This window comes from Lipophrys pholis, assembly GCF_963383615.2.
Source record: "Lipophrys pholis genome assembly, chromosome: 14".
In the NCBI taxonomy this organism is placed as follows: Eukaryota; Metazoa; Chordata; class Actinopteri; order Blenniiformes; family Blenniidae; genus Lipophrys; species Lipophrys pholis.
The window spans coordinates 8,932,485-8,949,889 of record NC_137633.1 but is presented as its reverse complement, the minus strand read 5'-3'; the positions used below and the strand labels follow the sequence as shown (position 1 = coordinate 8,949,889).

The 17,405-nt window shown below is 43.7% G+C and overlaps 1 protein-coding gene across 1 annotated transcript in view; it reads right to left on the bottom strand.

Moving 5' to 3' along the window:
• Positions 1–17,405, bottom strand: part of LOC308119688 (uncharacterized protein) — a gene marked incomplete at its 5' end in the record, with an annotated part of 100,636 nt that overhangs the window by 30,022 nt on the left and 53,209 nt on the right. Inside the window, 20 exons of the mRNA XM_080479837.1 lie at positions 33–139; positions 649–761; positions 2,036–2,148; positions 2,242–2,391; positions 3,865–4,044; positions 4,188–4,294; positions 4,804–4,916; positions 6,191–6,303; positions 6,397–6,546; positions 8,020–8,199; positions 8,343–8,449; positions 8,905–9,017; positions 10,292–10,404; positions 10,498–10,647; positions 12,121–12,300; positions 12,444–12,550; positions 13,006–13,118; positions 14,393–14,505; positions 14,599–14,748; positions 16,222–16,401. Coding sequence (XP_080335963.1) covers positions 33–139; positions 649–761; positions 2,036–2,148; positions 2,242–2,391; positions 3,865–4,044; positions 4,188–4,294; positions 4,804–4,916; positions 6,191–6,303; positions 6,397–6,546; positions 8,020–8,199; positions 8,343–8,449; positions 8,905–9,017; positions 10,292–10,404; positions 10,498–10,647; positions 12,121–12,300; positions 12,444–12,550; positions 13,006–13,118; positions 14,393–14,505; positions 14,599–14,748; positions 16,222–16,401 — 2,652 coding nt within the window. The remainder of the gene's footprint in view (positions 1–32; positions 140–648; positions 762–2,035; positions 2,149–2,241; positions 2,392–3,864; positions 4,045–4,187; positions 4,295–4,803; positions 4,917–6,190; positions 6,304–6,396; positions 6,547–8,019; positions 8,200–8,342; positions 8,450–8,904; positions 9,018–10,291; positions 10,405–10,497; positions 10,648–12,120; positions 12,301–12,443; positions 12,551–13,005; positions 13,119–14,392; positions 14,506–14,598; positions 14,749–16,221; positions 16,402–17,405) is intronic.

Here is a 17,405-nt window from a genome sequence, read left to right as displayed (position 1 = left end):
TGACATAAGATTGGGAGTTAAGTAGGACTTACCACAGACAGGTTGAAGACTCGGAGTTGAGAGTATGATGCGTATGTTGAAAATGGACCCAGGTTTGCAGCAAGCCACTCAGCATCATTGGCGATTCCCACCCTGCAATCTGAGGCACCAAGATGATATTCAAGTACAGCCAATTTTTAAAAGGATCTTTTCATAATTTACACGAGCACAGCGAGAAGGTTGTGGGTTCAAATACTGCCAGAGGCCTTCGTGTGTAGAGTATATATATGTTCTCCCTGAGTGTGCGTGGGTTTCCTCCGGGAACACCGGTTTCCTCCCACAGTCGACTAAACATGCACGTGAGGTTATTTGGAGACCCTATATTCCACTAAGTGTGAATATGAGCGTGTGTGGCTGTCTATCTCTGTGTGTTTGCCCTGTGATAGACTGGCAACATGGCCCTGAACAGGATCAGCAGTATAGAATATGGAGGGATGGATGGATTGATGGATGGATGGATGGATAGATGGATGGATGGATTGATGGATGGATGGATGGATGGATGGATGGATGGAACATGAGATACATGGTTGTCTTGTCCAGTTGTCCTGTCAGTGACATATCCACTCAAGCCATGTATGGTGCTACTGTTTAAAATGTTTACCCTACCTGGCGTGTTGATGACATTGATAGCATTGTTGAGGTAGGCCAACAGGACCTCGAAGATTTGTTGTTGCCTCATCAAGGAAGTCTGGCTGGCAGCACCACCTATCGCAACGGTACTGCAGAGTTTGGAAGAAAACATTGATTCTCAATGAAGAATCCATTTTTTTCAATTTGGTCTGACAAAAGTGTGATTCATCCCTTAAAAGTTACTCACACGACTTGGTAGTTGGTGCAGTTCATGCCTGTGGTTGTGATTCTGAGCATCTCTGGTGTGAAACTTGGAAGGAATGGCACCAATAACCCACGGAACCAAAGAATTAGGCGGCTCTCGTTGAAACTCGGGAAGCTGGGGCCGATGATGGTGAATGTCCTGTTCATTACTCTATCTCTCACTGAAGGTGAAAAGTCTTGTGCCTGTTAACATACAAAAGCACATATTTCCCATGCTGCAAATTCACATGCATGATATTTGGATAAAAGCATTTGACGTTATTACAATATCACCTGCAAATGATTGAAAAGGTGAGATAAGTGTGGGAGTAAAGAAATCCCTACTAATAAGTGCAGGATTGCAATTCCTGTCCAATTTCAGAAGTAGCCTACCAGGTCACTCTGTGTCACACGTGTGCAGAATAATTCCACATTTTCCTGAGCGTTGCCCTCTTCCAGCCGGTCAAAGACAGTATCAATTATTGCTGTATCATTGGGATCCACTGAGTTCAGGACTACATCTGCCACCTGGGAAGGCGTGAGTAGTTGCAGGACTTCGAGCTACAATAGGGAAGGGATATAAAGTCAGTAATGAGAAAAAACACTGGCGAAATAATCCAGTTTGACAGGTAAGCCATGACGGCAGTTGCCACTTACACTGGTGAAGTTTGGGTTGAGTGTTTGAAAGACCTGCAGCTCCCCAAATTGAGAGAAGTTGCCAAAGTTTGTCTGGAGCCACTGTTGGCTGCTTGTGCTTGACAAGACACAGCCAGGATCTGCAAGATGAAGAAATGCAAATATGTCATCAGAGTATAAGTCAAGTATGGTATGAGGATTTTTCCAAATTGAACCTGAGTGACTTTATTCACCTGATGTGTCGTTTCTGGAAAGGAACGGTATGATGAAGTGACTGACAACCGCTTCTTGTTGTTCTGTGTCCAAGGACGCAATTTGGCTGATGAATGCCTGAATGCTAAGATTTGAGAGAAAAGACTTTTAAAATCTTAAAATCCATAAGAATGACAATTGTTTCTGTTGTTTGGTTGACACTGGAGCCGTGCCTAAGAAATGCTCTTACACAATGTGGTACGTTGAACAGCTGAAGTTTCTGGAGCTGAGACAGAATAGGAAGTTTGTGGATGGAGAGGTCAGGAATGGACGGAGGTTCATCTGGAACCACCTGCTGACAAAATCGTTGTCCTCCAGTTGTGCTTGGCTGAAGTTGGCGATTGTCACCTCTCCAAGAGCCTCAAGAATGGTTGACTGCGTTTGGTCATTGGTGTTGCTGGGGGGCTACAAATTGTTTATTGGAGAAAAAAAAGAGTCAATAGAAGATTGACCAGAGGAAATCAGCAGGATTGTGTGCTTGCATAGTTCTGACTGTACCATGGTGGAAAACATCTTGAGGGCCTGGTCAAGTGCAGATGCAGGAGCTTTTTGTAGGAGAAGTTTCCACACTCCCACAACATCAGTCGTGGTGCTTTCCAGGGAGCATTTCAACAGTGTGGCCATGTTGATGGCAGTGAGAGATGCAGCCTTGAGAAAAGAATTAACAAGAAAAACATCAACAGACTGGTTAGAGCTCATGGAGATGTGTCTCTGGACTGGAATCTTTAAAAGGACAACAAGAGTTCTGGGATTGACAGGTTTCGTCAAACCGTCTTACCGAGGAACAGGCATGTTCACGGATGGTAAAGTTGCACACAGATTCCGAAGAATCGAGACTTGACAAGGTTTGATCAAGTCGTGATCTGAGAAAAAATAATGTCATATATGTAAATAACTCTCACTGCAATTCCAGTGTGGAAAGAAACTTTGCACTTCCACCCTCAGCACTGGAAAAAGAGTAATAAACCCACCTATTGAGTGCAGCACAGATGAGGTCCTCTGTGAAAAGATAATGTTTGTGTTTGAGACTATTGCTTGTCAAGTTGCAATTTTCTTTAAAAAAAGCTGTTGTGTTCTGGTGTTTTGCAGACTTACCATTGACTGGTGTGATTTTGCACTGGAGAAAAATAAAGCATAATTGTTAGTACAGAGGAAAGAAATTTGGATCATTACAGTTTCCTGATGAAACAACATTTTCCAAAGGAAGGAACATTTTCGAAATGAGGAGATGATAGCGTGAACCCTGTCAAACAACTACAGAAAGACACTCACCATGAACGACGCTGGTACTGCACAACCTATTTTTGTGGAAAAAAATGAAACACAGTTGTCTCATCAGTACAGCTGGACTCACTGAATTGGTACTGGACTTATCCTAAAAAAATCTGGCAGCATAGTGATTATTGGCCACTTACGTGTGAACATTTCCTTCAGTGACTCGATGCTTGATCTCAGGTTCTCTGAAATGTCCAGTGGCAGTAGGTACAAGCCTTCCTTCAAACCAGTCAGTCTGTAAGCAGACAAAAGAAATTTGCAGGACTTGTATTGAGCCAAAGGTTGCTATAATGCAAGCCTAAAATATGCAAGCTTTGGCTTGATTACTGTCATCACTTACATCTCGTTATATGATTGACAAGTGATGTTCCGAGGGATTACACGCAAGCTGTCGGGCTGGAGGCTGGCCAATACAGGGGTCAAATAGACCTGGAACCACAGCTGATAGTCTTCAGGTTGAAAGTCTTCAAATTCAGGAGCCAAGGCTGTCAAGGTCCGATTCAAGATGGTGACTCTCACAGCTGGGTTTGTGATTAAGGTCAGGTTTTCCTGAAAGAAAAAGAATAATGTTGCTGTAAAACAGGACCCTTTGCCACCCCAAACTTGCTGCCAAAACAATAGAGATCATGGCATTTGGCACATCTTTGTTCTCTGGTGCATCAGGTGCTTCACAGAGGAAATCATGGCAGCAATTCAGCCAAAGAACAGGGTAGAAATGTGTCTTTTTGAGACATACGAGGGCTTGGTATTAATGTGTCAAAGCAAATTGGATGCTAAAGCTTTATGGCTCTTTTGGAGGCCACAGTTGTGAGGAAAAATGTTGTAATGTTGATGTGAAGCAAATACCTGCTGGCTGATGGCTGTGAAATTCTGGAAAAACTGAGTGAGCGCTTCACCAACATCAGAGGAATTCACCAAGCTTGTAAAGACAGCATCCACCAGGGTCTGGTTCTCTAAAGCGCCACTGTCTGGATCCAGGATCACTTCCACTTGCTGTTGTGGTGAGAGGTTGTCCACTACTTCCAGCTAATGACACATACACAGAGGATTCAATCATTTCATCTTTTTTTTAATCTGACCCGATAAAAGCAGGGCCTCGTGTCAAATGTCCAGGTTGGGCATGTTGTGCTGCAGTTGTGACATAAGATTGGGAGTTAAGTAGGACTTACCACAGACAGGTTGAAGACTCGGAGTTGAGAGTATGATGCGTATGTTGAAAATGGACCCAGGTTTGCAGCAAGCCACTCAGCATCATTGGCGATTCCCACCCTGCAATCTGAGGCACCAAGATGATATTCAAGTACAGCCAATTTTTAAAAGGATCTTTTCATAATTTACACGAGCACAGCGAGAAGGTTGTGGGTTCAAATACTGCCAGAGGCCTTCGTGTGTAGAGTATATATATGTTCTCCCTGAGTGTGCGTGGGTTTCCTCCGGGAACACCGGTTTCCTCCCACAGTCGACTAAACATGCACGTGAGGTTATTTGGAGACCCTATATTCCACTAAGTGTGAATATGAGCGTGTGTGGCTGTCTATCTCTGTGTGTTTGCCCTGTGATAGACTGGCAACATGGCCCTGAACAGGATCAGCAGTATAGAATATGGAGGGATGGATGGATTGATGGATGGATGGATGGATAGATGGATGGATGGATTGATGGATGGATGGATGGATGGATGGATGGATGGAACATGAGATACATGGTTGTCTTGTCCAGTTGTCCTGTCAGTGACATATCCACTCAAGCCATGTATGGTGCTACTGTTTAAAATGTTTACCCTACCTGGCGTGTTGATGACATTGATAGCATTGTTGAGGTAGGCCAACAGGACCTCGAAGATTTGTTGTTGCCTCATCAAGGAAGTCTGGCTGGCAGCACCACCTATCGCAACGGTACTGCAGAGTTTGGAAGAAAACATTGATTCTCAATGAAGAATCCATTTTTTTCAATTTGGTCTGACAAAAGTGTGATTCATCCCTTAAAAGTTACTCACACGACTTGGTAGTTGGTGCAGTTCATGCCTGTGGTTGTGATTCTGAGCATCTCTGGTGTGAAACTTGGAAGGAATGGCACCAATAACCCACGGAACCAAAGAATTAGGCGGCTCTCGTTGAAACTCGGGAAGCTGGGGCCGATGATGGTGAATGTCCTGTTCATTACTCTATCTCTCACTGAAGGTGAAAAGTCTTGTGCCTGTTAACATACAAAAGCACATATTTCCCATGCTGCAAATTCACATGCATGATATTTGGATAAAAGCATTTGACGTTATTACAATATCACCTGCAAATGATTGAAAAGGTGAGATAAGTGTGGGAGTAAAGAAATCCCTACTAATAAGTGCAGGATTGCAATTCCTGTCCAATTTCAGAAGTAGCCTACCAGGTCACTCTGTGTCACACGTGTGCAGAATAATTCCACATTTTCCTGAGCGTTGCCCTCTTCCAGCCGGTCAAAGACAGTATCAATTATTGCTGTATCATTGGGATCCACTGAGTTCAGGACTACATCTGCCACCTGGGAAGGCGTGAGTAGTTGCAGGACTTCGAGCTACAATAGGGAAGGGATATAAAGTCAGTAATGAGAAAAAACACTGGCGAAATAATCCAGTTTGACAGGTAAGCCATGACGGCAGTTGCCACTTACACTGGTGAAGTTTGGGTTGAGTGTTTGAAAGACCTGCAGCTCCCCAAATTGAGAGAAGTTGCCAAAGTTTGTCTGGAGCCACTGTTGGCTGCTTGTGCTTGACAAGACACAGCCAGGATCTGCAAGATGAAGAAATGCAAATATGTCATCAGAGTATAAGTCAAGTATGGTATGAGGATTTTTCCAAATTGAACCTGAGTGACTTTATTCACCTGATGTGTCGTTTCTGGAAAGGAACGGTATGATGAAGTGACTGACAACCGCTTCTTGTTGTTCTGTGTCCAAGGACGCAATTTGGCTGATGAATGCCTGAATGCTAAGATTTGAGAGAAAAGACTTTTAAAATCTTAAAATCCATAAGAATGACAATTGTTTCTGTTGTTTGGTTGACACTGGAGCCGTGCCTAAGAAATGCTCTTACACAATGTGGTACGTTGAACAGCTGAAGTTTCTGGAGCTGAGACAGAATAGGAAGTTTGTGGATGGAGAGGTCAGGAATGGACGGAGGTTCATCTGGAACCACCTGCTGACAAAATCGTTGTCCTCCAGTTGTGCTTGGCTGAAGTTGGCGATTGTCACCTCTCCAAGAGCCTCAAGAATGGTTGACTGCGTTTGGTCATTGGTGTTGCTGGGGGGCTACAAATTGTTTATTGGAGAAAAAAAAGAGTCAATAGAAGATTGACCAGAGGAAATCAGCAGGATTGTGTGCTTGCATAGTTCTGACTGTACCATGGTGGAAAGCATCTTGAGGGCCTGGTCAAGTGCAGATGCAGGAGCTTTTTGTAGGAGAAGTTTCCACACTCCCACAACATCAGTCGTGGTGCTTTCCAGGGAGCATTTCAACAGTGTGGCCATGTTGATGGCAGTGAGAGATGCAGCCTTGAGAAAAGAATTAACAAGAAAAACATCAACAGACTGGTTAGAGCTCATGGAGATGTGTCTCTGGACTGGAATCTTTAAAAGGACAACAAGAGTTCTGGGATTAACAGGTTTCGTCAAACCGTCTTACCGAGGAACAGGCATGTTCACGGATGGTAAAGTTGCACACAGATTCCGAAGAATCGAGACTTGACAAGGTTTGATCAAGTCGTGATCTGAGAAAAAATAATGTCATATATGTAAATAACTCTCACTGCAATTCCAGTGTGGAAAGAAACTTTGCACTTCCACCCTCAGCACTGGAAAAAGAGTAATAAACCCACCTATTGAGTGCAGCACAGATGAGGTCCTCTGTGAAAAGATAATGTTTGTGTTTGAGACTATTGCTTGTCAAATTGCAATTTTCTTTAAAAAAAGCTGTTGTGTTCTGGTGTTTGGCAGACTTACCATTGACTGGTGTGATTTTGCACTGGAGAAAAATAAAGCATAATTGTTAGTACAGAGGAAAGAAATTTGGATCATTACAGTTTCCTGATGAAACAACATTTTCCAAAGGAAGGAACATTTTCGAAATGAGGAGATGATAGCGTGATCCCTGTCAAACAACTACAGAAAGACACTCACCATGAACGACGCTGGTACTGCACAACCTATTTTTGTGGAAAAAAATGAAACACAGTTGTCTCATCAGTACAGCTGGACTCACTGAATTGGTACTGGACTTATCCTAAAAAAATCTGGCAGCATAGTGATTATTGGCCACTTACGTGTGAACATTTCCTTCAGTGACTCGATGCTTGATCTCAGGTTCTCTGAAATGTCCAGTGGCAGTAGGTACAAGCCTTCCTTCAAACCAGTCAGTCTGTAAGCAGACAAAAGAAATTTGCAGGACTTGTATTGAGCCAAAGGTTGCTATAATGCAAGCCTAAAATATGCAAGCTTTGGCTTGATTACTGTCATCACTTACATCTCGTTATATGATTGACAAGTGATGTTCCGAGGGATTACACGCAAGCTGTCGGGCTGGAGGCTGGCCAATACAGGGGTCAAATAGACCTGGAACCACAGCTGATAGTCTTCAGGTTGAAAGTCTTCAAATTCAGGAGCCAAGGCTGTCAAGGTCCGATTCAAGATGGTGACTCTCACAGCTGGGTTTGTGATTAAGGTCAGGTTTTCCTGAAAGAAAAAGAATAATGTTGCTGTAAAACAGGACCCTTTGCCACCCCAAACTTGCTGCCAAAACAATGGAGATCATGGCATTTGGCACATCTTTGTTCTCTGGTGCATCAGGTGCTTCACAGAGGAAATCATGGCAGCAATTCAGCCAAAGAACAGGGTAGAAATGTGTCTTTTTGAGACATACGAGGGCTTGGTATTAATGTGTCAAAGCAAATTGGATGCTAAAGCTTTATGGCTCTTTTGGAGGCCACAGTTGTGAGGAAAAATGTTGTAATGTTGATGTGAAGCAAATACCTGCTGGCTGATGGCTGTGAAATTCTGGAAAAACTGAGTGAGCGCTTCACCAACATCAGAGGAATTCACCAAGCTTGTAAACACAGCATCCACCAGGGTCTGGTTCTCTAAAGCGCCACTGTCTGGATCCAGGATCACTTCCACTTGCTGTTGTGGTGAGAGGTTGTCCACTACTTCCAGCTAATGACACATACACAGAGGATTCAATCATTTCATCTTTTTTTTAATCTGACCCGATAAAAGCAGGGCCTCGTGTCAAATGTCCAGGTTGGGCATGTTGTGCTGCAGTTGTGACATAAGATTGGGAGTTAAGTAGGACTTACCACAGACAGGTTGAAGACTCGGAGTTGAGAGTATGATGCGTATGTTGAAAATGGACCCAGGTTTGCAGCAAGCCACTCAGCATCATTGGCGATTCCCACCCTGCAATCTGAGGCACCAAGATGATATTCAAGTACCGCCAATTTTTGAAAGGATCTTTTCATAATTTGCACGGGCACAGCGAGAAGGTTGCGGGTTCAAATACTGCCAGAGGCCTTCGTGTGTAGAGTATACATGTTGTCCCTGAGTGTGCGTGGGTTTCTTCCGGGAACTCCGGTTTCCTCCCACAGTCCACTAAACATGCACGTGAGGTTATTTGGAGACCCTATATTCCACTAAGTGTGAATATGAGTGTGTGTGGCTGTCTGTCTCTGTATGTTTGCCCTGTGATAGACTGGCAACATGGCCCTGAACAGGATCAGCGGTATAGAATATGGAGGGATGGATTGATGGATGGATGGATGGATGGAACATGAGATACATGGTTGTCTTGTCCAGTTGTCCTGTCAGTGACATATCCACTCAAGCCATGTATGGTGCTACTGTTTAAAATGTTTACCCTACCTGGCGTGTTGATGACATTGATAGCATTGTTGAGGTAGGCCAACAGGACCTCGAAGATTTGTTGTTGCCTCATCAAGGAAGTCTGGCTGGCAGCACCACCTATCGCAACGGTACTGCAGAGTTTGGAAGAAAACATTGATTCTCAATGAAGAATCCATTTTTTTCAATTTGGTCTGACAAAAGTGTGATTCATCCCTTAAAAGTTACTCACACGACTTGGTAGTTGGTGCAGTTCATGCCTGTGGTTGTGATTCTGAGCATCTCTGGTGTGAAACTTGGAAGGAATGGCACCAATAACCCACGGAACCAAAGAATTAGGCGGCTCTCGTTGAAACTCGGGAAGCTGGGGCCGATGATGGTGAATGTCCTGTTCATTACTCTATCTCTCACTGAAGGTGAAAAGTCTTGTGCCTGTTAACATACAAAAGCACATATTTCCCATGCTGCAAATTCACATGCATGATATTTGGATAAAAGCATTTGACGTTATTACAATATCACCTGCAAATGATTGAAAAGGTGAGATAAGTGTGGGAGTAAAGAAATCCCTACTAATAAGTGCAGGATTGCAATTCCTGTCCAATTTCAGAAGTAGCCTACCAGGTCACTCTGTGTCACACGTGTGCAGAATAATTCCACATTTTCCTGAGCGTTGCCCTCTTCCAGCCGGTCAAAGACAGTATCAATTATTGCTGTATCATTGGGATCCACTGAGTTCAGGACTACATCTGCCACCTGGGAAGGCGTGAGTAGTTGCAGGACTTCGAGCTACAATAGGGAAGGGATATAAAGTCAGTAATGAGAAAAAACACTGGCGAAATAATCCAGTTTGACAGGTAAGCCATGACGGCAGTTGCCACTTACACTGGTGAAGTTTGGGTTGAGTGTTTGAAAGACCTGCAGCTCCCCAAATTGAGAGAAGTTGCCAAAGTTTGTCTGGAGCCACTGTTGGCTGCTTGTGCTTGACAAGACACAGCCAGGATCTGCAAGATGAAGAAATGCAAATATGTCATCAGAGTATAAGTCAAGTATGGTATGAGGATTTTTCCAAATTGAACCTGAGTGACTTTATTCACCTGATGTGTCGTTTCTGGAAAGGAACGGTATGATGAAGTGACTGACAACCGCTTCTTGTTGTTCTGTGTCCAAGGACGCAATTTGGCTGATGAATGCCTGAATGCTAAGATTTGAGAGAAAAGACTTTTAAAATCTTAAAATCCATAAGAATGACAATTGTTTCTGTTGTTTGGTTGACACTGGAGCCGTGCCTAAGAAATGCTCTTACACAATGTGGTACGTTGAACAGCTGAAGTTTCTGGAGCTGAGACAGAATAGGAAGTTTGTGGATGGAGAGGTCAGGAATGGACGGAGGTTCATCTGGAACCACCTGCTGACAAAATCGTTGTCCTCCAGTTGTGCTTGGCTGAAGTTGGCGATTGTCACCTCTCCAAGAGCCTCAAGAATGGTTGACTGCGTTTGGTCATTGGTGTTGCTGGGGGGCTACAAATTGTTTATTGGAGAAAAAAAAGAGTCAATAGAAGATTGACCAGAGGAAATCAGCAGGATTGTGTGCTTGCATAGTTCTGACTGTACCATGGTGGAAAACATCTTGAGGGCCTGGTCAAGTGCAGATGCAGGAGCTTTTTGTAGGAGAAGTTTCCACACTCCCACAACATCAGTCGTGGTGCTTTCCAGGGAGCATTTCAACAGTGTGGCCATGTTGATGGCAGTGAGAGATGCAGCCTTGAGAAAAGAATTAACAAGAAAAACATCAACAGACTGGTTAGAGCTCATGGAGATGTGTCTCTGGACTGGAATCTTTAAAAGGACAACAAGAGTTCTGGGATTGACAGGTTTCGTCAAACCGTCTTACCGAGGAACAGGCATGTTCACGGATGGTAAAGTTGCACACAGATTCCGAAGAATCGAGACTTGACAAGGTTTGATCAAGTCGTGATCTGAGAAAAAATAATGTCATATATGTAAATAACTCTCACTGCAATTCCAGTGTGGAAAGAAACTTTGCACTTCCACCCTCAGCACTGGAAAAAGAGTAATAAACCCACCTATTGAGTGCAGCACAGATGAGGTCCTCTGTGAAAAGATAATGTTTGTGTTTGAGACTATTGCTTGTCAAGTTGCAATTTTCTTTAAAAAAAGCTGTTGTGTTCTGGTGTTTGGCAGACTTACCATTGACTGGTGTGATTTTGCACTGGAGAAAAATAAAGCATAATTGTTAGTACAGAGGAAAGAAATTTGGATCATTACAGTTTCCTGATGAAACAACATTTTCCAAAGGAAGGAACATTTTCGAAATGAGGAGATGATAGCGTGATCCCTGTCAAACAACTACAGAAAGACACTCACCATGAACGACGCTGGTACTGCACAACCTATTTTTGTGGAAAAAAATGAAACACAGTTGTCTCATCAGTACAGCTGGACTCACTGAATTGGTACTGGACTTATCCTAAAAAAATCTGGCAGCATAGTGATTATTGGCCACTTACGTGTGAACATTTCCTTCAGTGACTCGATGCTTGATCTCAGGTTCTCTGAAATGTCCAGTGGCAGTAGGTACAAGCCTTCCTTCAAACCAGTCAGTCTGTAAGCAGACAAAAGAAATTTGCAGGACTTGTATTGAGCCAAAGGTTGCTATAATGCAAGCCTAAAATATGCAAGCTTTGGCTTGATTACTGTCATCACTTACATCTCGTTATATGATTGACAAGTGATGTTCCGAGGGATTACACGCAAGCTGTCGGGCTGGAGGCTGGCCAATACAGGGGTCAAATAGACCTGGAACCACAGCTGATAGTCTTCAGGTTGAAAGTCTTCAAATTCAGGAGCCAAGGCTGTCAAGGTCCGATTCAGGATGGTGACTCTCACAGCTGGGTTTGTGATTAAGGTCAGGTTTTCCTGAAAGAAAAAGAATAATGTTGCTGTAAAACAGGACCCTTTGCCACCCCAAACTTGCTGCCAAAACAATGGAGATCATGGCATTTGGCACATCTTTGTTCTCTGGTGCATCAGGTGCTTCACAGAGGAAATCATGGCAGCAATTCAGCCAAAGAACAGGGTAGAAATGTGTCTTTTTGAGACATACGAGGGCTTGGTATTAATGTGTCAAAGCAAATTGGATGCTAAAGCTTTATGGCTCTTTTGGAGGCCACAGTTGTGAGGAAAAATGTTGTAATGTTGATGTGAAGCAAATACCTGCTGGCTGATGGCTGTGAAATTCTGGAAAAACTGAGTGAGCGCTTCACCAACATCAGAGGAATTCACCAAGCTTGTAAACACAGCATCCACCAGGGTCTGGTTCTCTAAAGCGCCACTGTCTGGATCCAGGATCACTTCCACTTGCTGTTGTGGTGAGAGGTTGTCCACTACTTCCAGCTAATGACACATACACAGAGGATTCAATCATTTCATCTTTTTTTTAATCTGACCCGATAAAAGCAGGGCCTCGTGTCAAATGTCCAGGTTGGGCATGTTGTGCTGCAGTTGTGACATAAGATTGGGAGTTAAGTAGGACTTACCACAGACAGGTTGAAGACTCGGAGTTGAGAGTATGATGCGTATGTTGAAAATGGACCCAGGTTTGCAGCAAGCCACTCAGCATCATTGGCGATTCCCACCCTGCAATCTGAGGCACCAAGATGATATTCAAGTACCGCCAATTTTTGAAAGGATCTTTTCATAATTTGCACGGGCACAGCGAGAAGGTTGCGGGTTCAAATACTGCCAGAGGCCTTCGTGTGTAGAGTATACATGTTGTCCCTGAGTGTGCGTGGGTTTCTTCCGGGAACTCCGGTTTCCTCCCACAGTCCACTAAACATGCACGTGAGGTTATTTGGAGACCCTATATTCCACTAAGTGTGAATATGAGTGTGTGTGGCTGTCTGTCTCTGTATGTTTGCCCTGTGATAGACTGGCAACATGGCCCTGAACAGGATCAGCGGTATAGAATATGGAGGGATGGATTGATGGATGGATGGATGGATGGAACATGAGATACATGGTTGTCTTGTCCAGTTGTCCTGTCAGTGACATATCCACTCAAGCCATGTATGGTGCTACTGTTTAAAATGTTTACCCTACCTGGCGTGTTGATGACATTGATAGCATTGTTGAGGTAGGCCAACAGGACCTCGAAGATTTGTTGTTGCCTCATCAAGGAAGTCTGGCTGGCAGCACCACCTATCGCAACGGTACTGCAGAGTTTGGAAGAAAACATTGATTCTCAATGAAGAATCCATTTTTTTCAATTTGGTCTGACAAAAGTGTGATTCATCCCTTAAAAGTTACTCACACGACTTGGTAGTTGGTGCAGTTCATGCCTGTGGTTGTGATTCTGAGCATCTCTGGTGTGAAACTTGGAAGGAATGGCACCAATAACCCACGGAACCAAAGAATTAGGCGGCTCTCGTTGAAACTCGGGAAGCTGGGGCCGATGATGGTGAATGTCCTGTTCATTACTCTATCTCTCACTGAAGGTGAAAAGTCTTGTGCCTGTTAACATACAAAAGCACATATTTCCCATGCTGCAAATTCACATGCATGATATTTGGATAAAAGCATTTGACGTTATTACAATATCACCTGCAAATGATTGAAAAGGTGAGATAAGTGTGGGAGTAAAGAAATCCCTACTAATAAGTGCAGGATTGCAATTCCTGTCCAATTTCAGAAGTAGCCTACCAGGTCACTCTGTGTCACACGTGTGCAGAATAATTCCACATTTTCCTGAGCGTTGCCCTCTTCCAGCCGGTCAAAGACAGTATCAATTATTGCTGTATCATTGGGATCCACTGAGTTCAGGACTACATCTGCCACCTGGGAAGGCGTGAGTAGTTGCAGGACTTCGAGCTACAATAGGGAAGGGATATAAAGTCAGTAATGAGAAAAAACACTGGCGAAATAATCCAGTTTGACAGGTAAGCCATGACGGCAGTTGCCACTTACACTGGTGAAGTTTGGGTTGAGTGTTTGAAAGACCTGCAGCTCCCCAAATTGAGAGAAGTTGCCAAAGTTTGTCTGGAGCCACTGTTGGCTGCTTGTGCTTGACAAGACACAGCCAGGATCTGCAAGATGAAGAAATGCAAATATGTCATCAGAGTATAAGTCAAGTATGGTATGAGGATTTTTCCAAATTGAACCTGAGTGACTTTATTCACCTGATGTGTCGTTTCTGGAAAGGAACGGTATGATGAAGTGACTGACAACCGCTTCTTGTTGTTCTGTGTCCAAGGACGCAATTTGGCTGATGAATGCCTGAATGCTAAGATTTGAGAGAAAAGACTTTTAAAATCTTAAAATCCATAAGAATGACAATTGTTTCTGTTGTTTGGTTGACACTGGAGCCGTGCCTAAGAAATGCTCTTACACAATGTGGTACGTTGAACAGCTGAAGTTTCTGGAGCTGAGACAGAATAGGAAGTTTGTGGATGGAGAGGTCAGGAATGGACGGAGGTTCATCTGGAACCACCTGCTGACAAAATCGTTGTCCTCCAGTTGTGCTTGGCTGAAGTTGGCGATTGTCACCTCTCCAAGAGCCTCAAGAATGGTTGACTGCGTTTGGTCATTGGTGTTGCTGGGGGGCTACAAATTGTTTATTGGAGAAAAAAAAGAGTCAATAGAAGATTGACCAGAGGAAATCAGCAGGATTGTGTGCTTGCATAGTTCTGACTGTACCATGGTGGAAAACATCTTGAGGGCCTGGTCAAGTGCAGATGCAGGAGCTTTTTGTAGGAGAAGTTTCCACACTCCCACAACATCAGTCGTGGTGCTTTCCAGGGAGCATTTCAACAGTGTGGCCATGTTGATGGCAGTGAGAGATGCAGCCTTGAGAAAAGAATTAACAAGAAAAACATCAACAGACTGGTTAGGGCTCATGGAGATGTGTCTCTGGACTGGAATCTTTAAAAGGACAACAAGAGTTCTGGGATTGACAGGTTTCGTCAAACCGTCTTACCGAGGAACAGGCATGTTCACGGATGGTAAAGTTGCACACAGATTCCGAAGAATCGAGACTTGACAAGGTTTGATCAAGTCGTGATCTGAGAAAAAATAATGTCATATATGTAAATAACTCTCACTGCAATTCCAGTGTGGAAAGAAACTTTGCACTTCCACCCTCAGCACTGGAAAAAGAGTAATAAACCCACCTATTGAGTGCAGCACAGATGAGGTCCTCTGTGAAAAGATAATGTTTGTGTTTGAGACTATTGCTTGTCAAGTTGCAATTTTCTTTAAAAAAAGCTGTTGTGTTCTGGTGTTTGGCAGACTTACCATTGACTGGTGTGATTTTGCACTGGAGAAAAATAAAGCATAATTGTTAGTACAGAGGAAAGAAATTTGGATCATTACAGTTTCCTGATGAAACAACATTTTCCAAAGGAAGGAACATTTTCGAAATGAGGAGATGATAGCGTGATCCCTGTCAAACAACTACAGAAAGACACTCACCATGAACGACGCTGGTACTGCACAACCTATTTTTGTGGAAAAAAATGAAACACAGTTGTCTCATCAGTACAGCTGGACTCACTGAATTGGTACTGGACTTATCCTAAAAAAATCTGGCAGCATAGTGATTATTGGCCACTTACGTGTGAACATTTCCTTCAGTGACTCGATGCTTGATCTCAGGTTCTCTGAAATGTCCAGTGGCAGTAGGTACAAGCCTTCCTTCAAACCAGTCAGTCTGTAAGCAGACAAAAGAAATTTGCAGGACTTGTATTGAGCCAAAGGTTGCTATAATGCAAGCCTAAAATATGCAAGCTTTGGCTTGATTACTGTCATCACTTACATCTCGTTATATGATTGACAAGTGATGTTCCGAGGGATTACACGCAAGCTGTCGGGCTGGAGGCTGGCCAATACAGGGGTCAAATAGACCTGGAACCACAGCTGATAGTCTTCAGGTTGAAAGTCTTCAAATTCAGGAGCCAAGGCTGTCAAGGTCCGATTCAAGATGGTGACTCTCACAGCTGGGTTTGTGATTAAGGTCAGGTTTTCCTGAAAGAAAAAGAATAATGTTGCTGTAAAACAGGACCCTTTGCCACCCCAAACTTGCTGCCAAAACAATGGAGATCATGGCATTTGGCACATCTTTGTTCTCTGGTGCATCAGGTGCTTCACAGAGGAAATCATGGCAGCAATTCAGCCAAAGAACAGGGTAGAAATGTGTCTTTTTGAGACATACGAGGGCTTGGTATTAATGTGTCAAAGCAAATTGGATGCTAAAGCTTTATGGCTCTTTTGGAGGCCACAGTTGTGAGGAAAAATGTTGTAATGTTGATGTGAAGCAAATACCTGCTGGCTGATGGCTGTGAAATTCTGGAAAAACTGAGTGAGCGCTTCACCAACATCAGAGGAATTCACCAAGCTTGTAAACACAGCATCCACCAGGGTCTGGTTCTCTAAAGCGCCACTGTCTGGATCCAGGATCACTTCCACTTGCTGTTGTGGTGAGAGGTTGTCCACTACTTCCAGCTAATGACACATACACAGAGGATTCAATCATTTCATCTTTTTTTTAATCTGACCCGATAAAAGCAGGGCCTCGTGTCAAATGTCCAGGTTGGGCATGTTGTGCTGCAGTTGTGACATAAGATTGGGAGTTAAGTAGGACTTACCACAGACAGGTTGAAGACTCGGAGTTGAGAGTATGATGCGTATGTTGAAAATGGACCCAGGTTTGCAGCAAGCCACTCAGCATCATTGGCGATTCCCACCCTGCAATCTGAGGCACCAAGATGATATTCAAGTACCGCCAATTTTTGAAAGGATCTTTTCATAATTTGCACGGGCACAGCGAGAAGGTTGCGGGTTCAAATACTGCCAGAGGCCTTCGTGTGTAGAGTATACATGTTGTCCCTGAGTGTGCGTGGGTTTCTTCCGGGAACTCCGGTTTCCTCCCACAGTCCACTAAACATGCACGTGAGGTTATTTGGAGACCCTATATTCCACTAAGTGTGAATATGAGTGTGTGTGGCTGTCTGTCTCTGTATGTTTGCCCTGTGATAGACTGGCAACATGGCCCTGAACAGGATCAGCGGTATAGAATATGGAGGGATGGATTGATGGATGGATGGATGGATGGAACATGAGATACATGGTTGTCTTGTCCAGTTGTCCTGTCAGTGACATATCCACTCAAGCCATGTATGGTGCTACTGTTTAAAATGTTTACCCTACCTGGCGTGTTGATGACATTGATAGCATTGTTGAGGTAGGCCAACAGGACCTCGAAGATTTGTTGTTGCCTCATCAAGGAAGTCTGGCTGGCAGCACCACCTATCGCAACGGTACTGCAGAGTTTGGAAGAAAACATTGATTCTCAATGAAGAATCCATTTTTTTCAATTTGGTCTGACAAAAGTGTGATTCATCCCTTAAAAGTTACTCACACGACTTGGTAGTTGGTGCAGTTCATGCCTGTGGTTGTGATTCTGAGCATCTCTGGTGTGAAACTTGGAAGGAATGGCACCAATAACC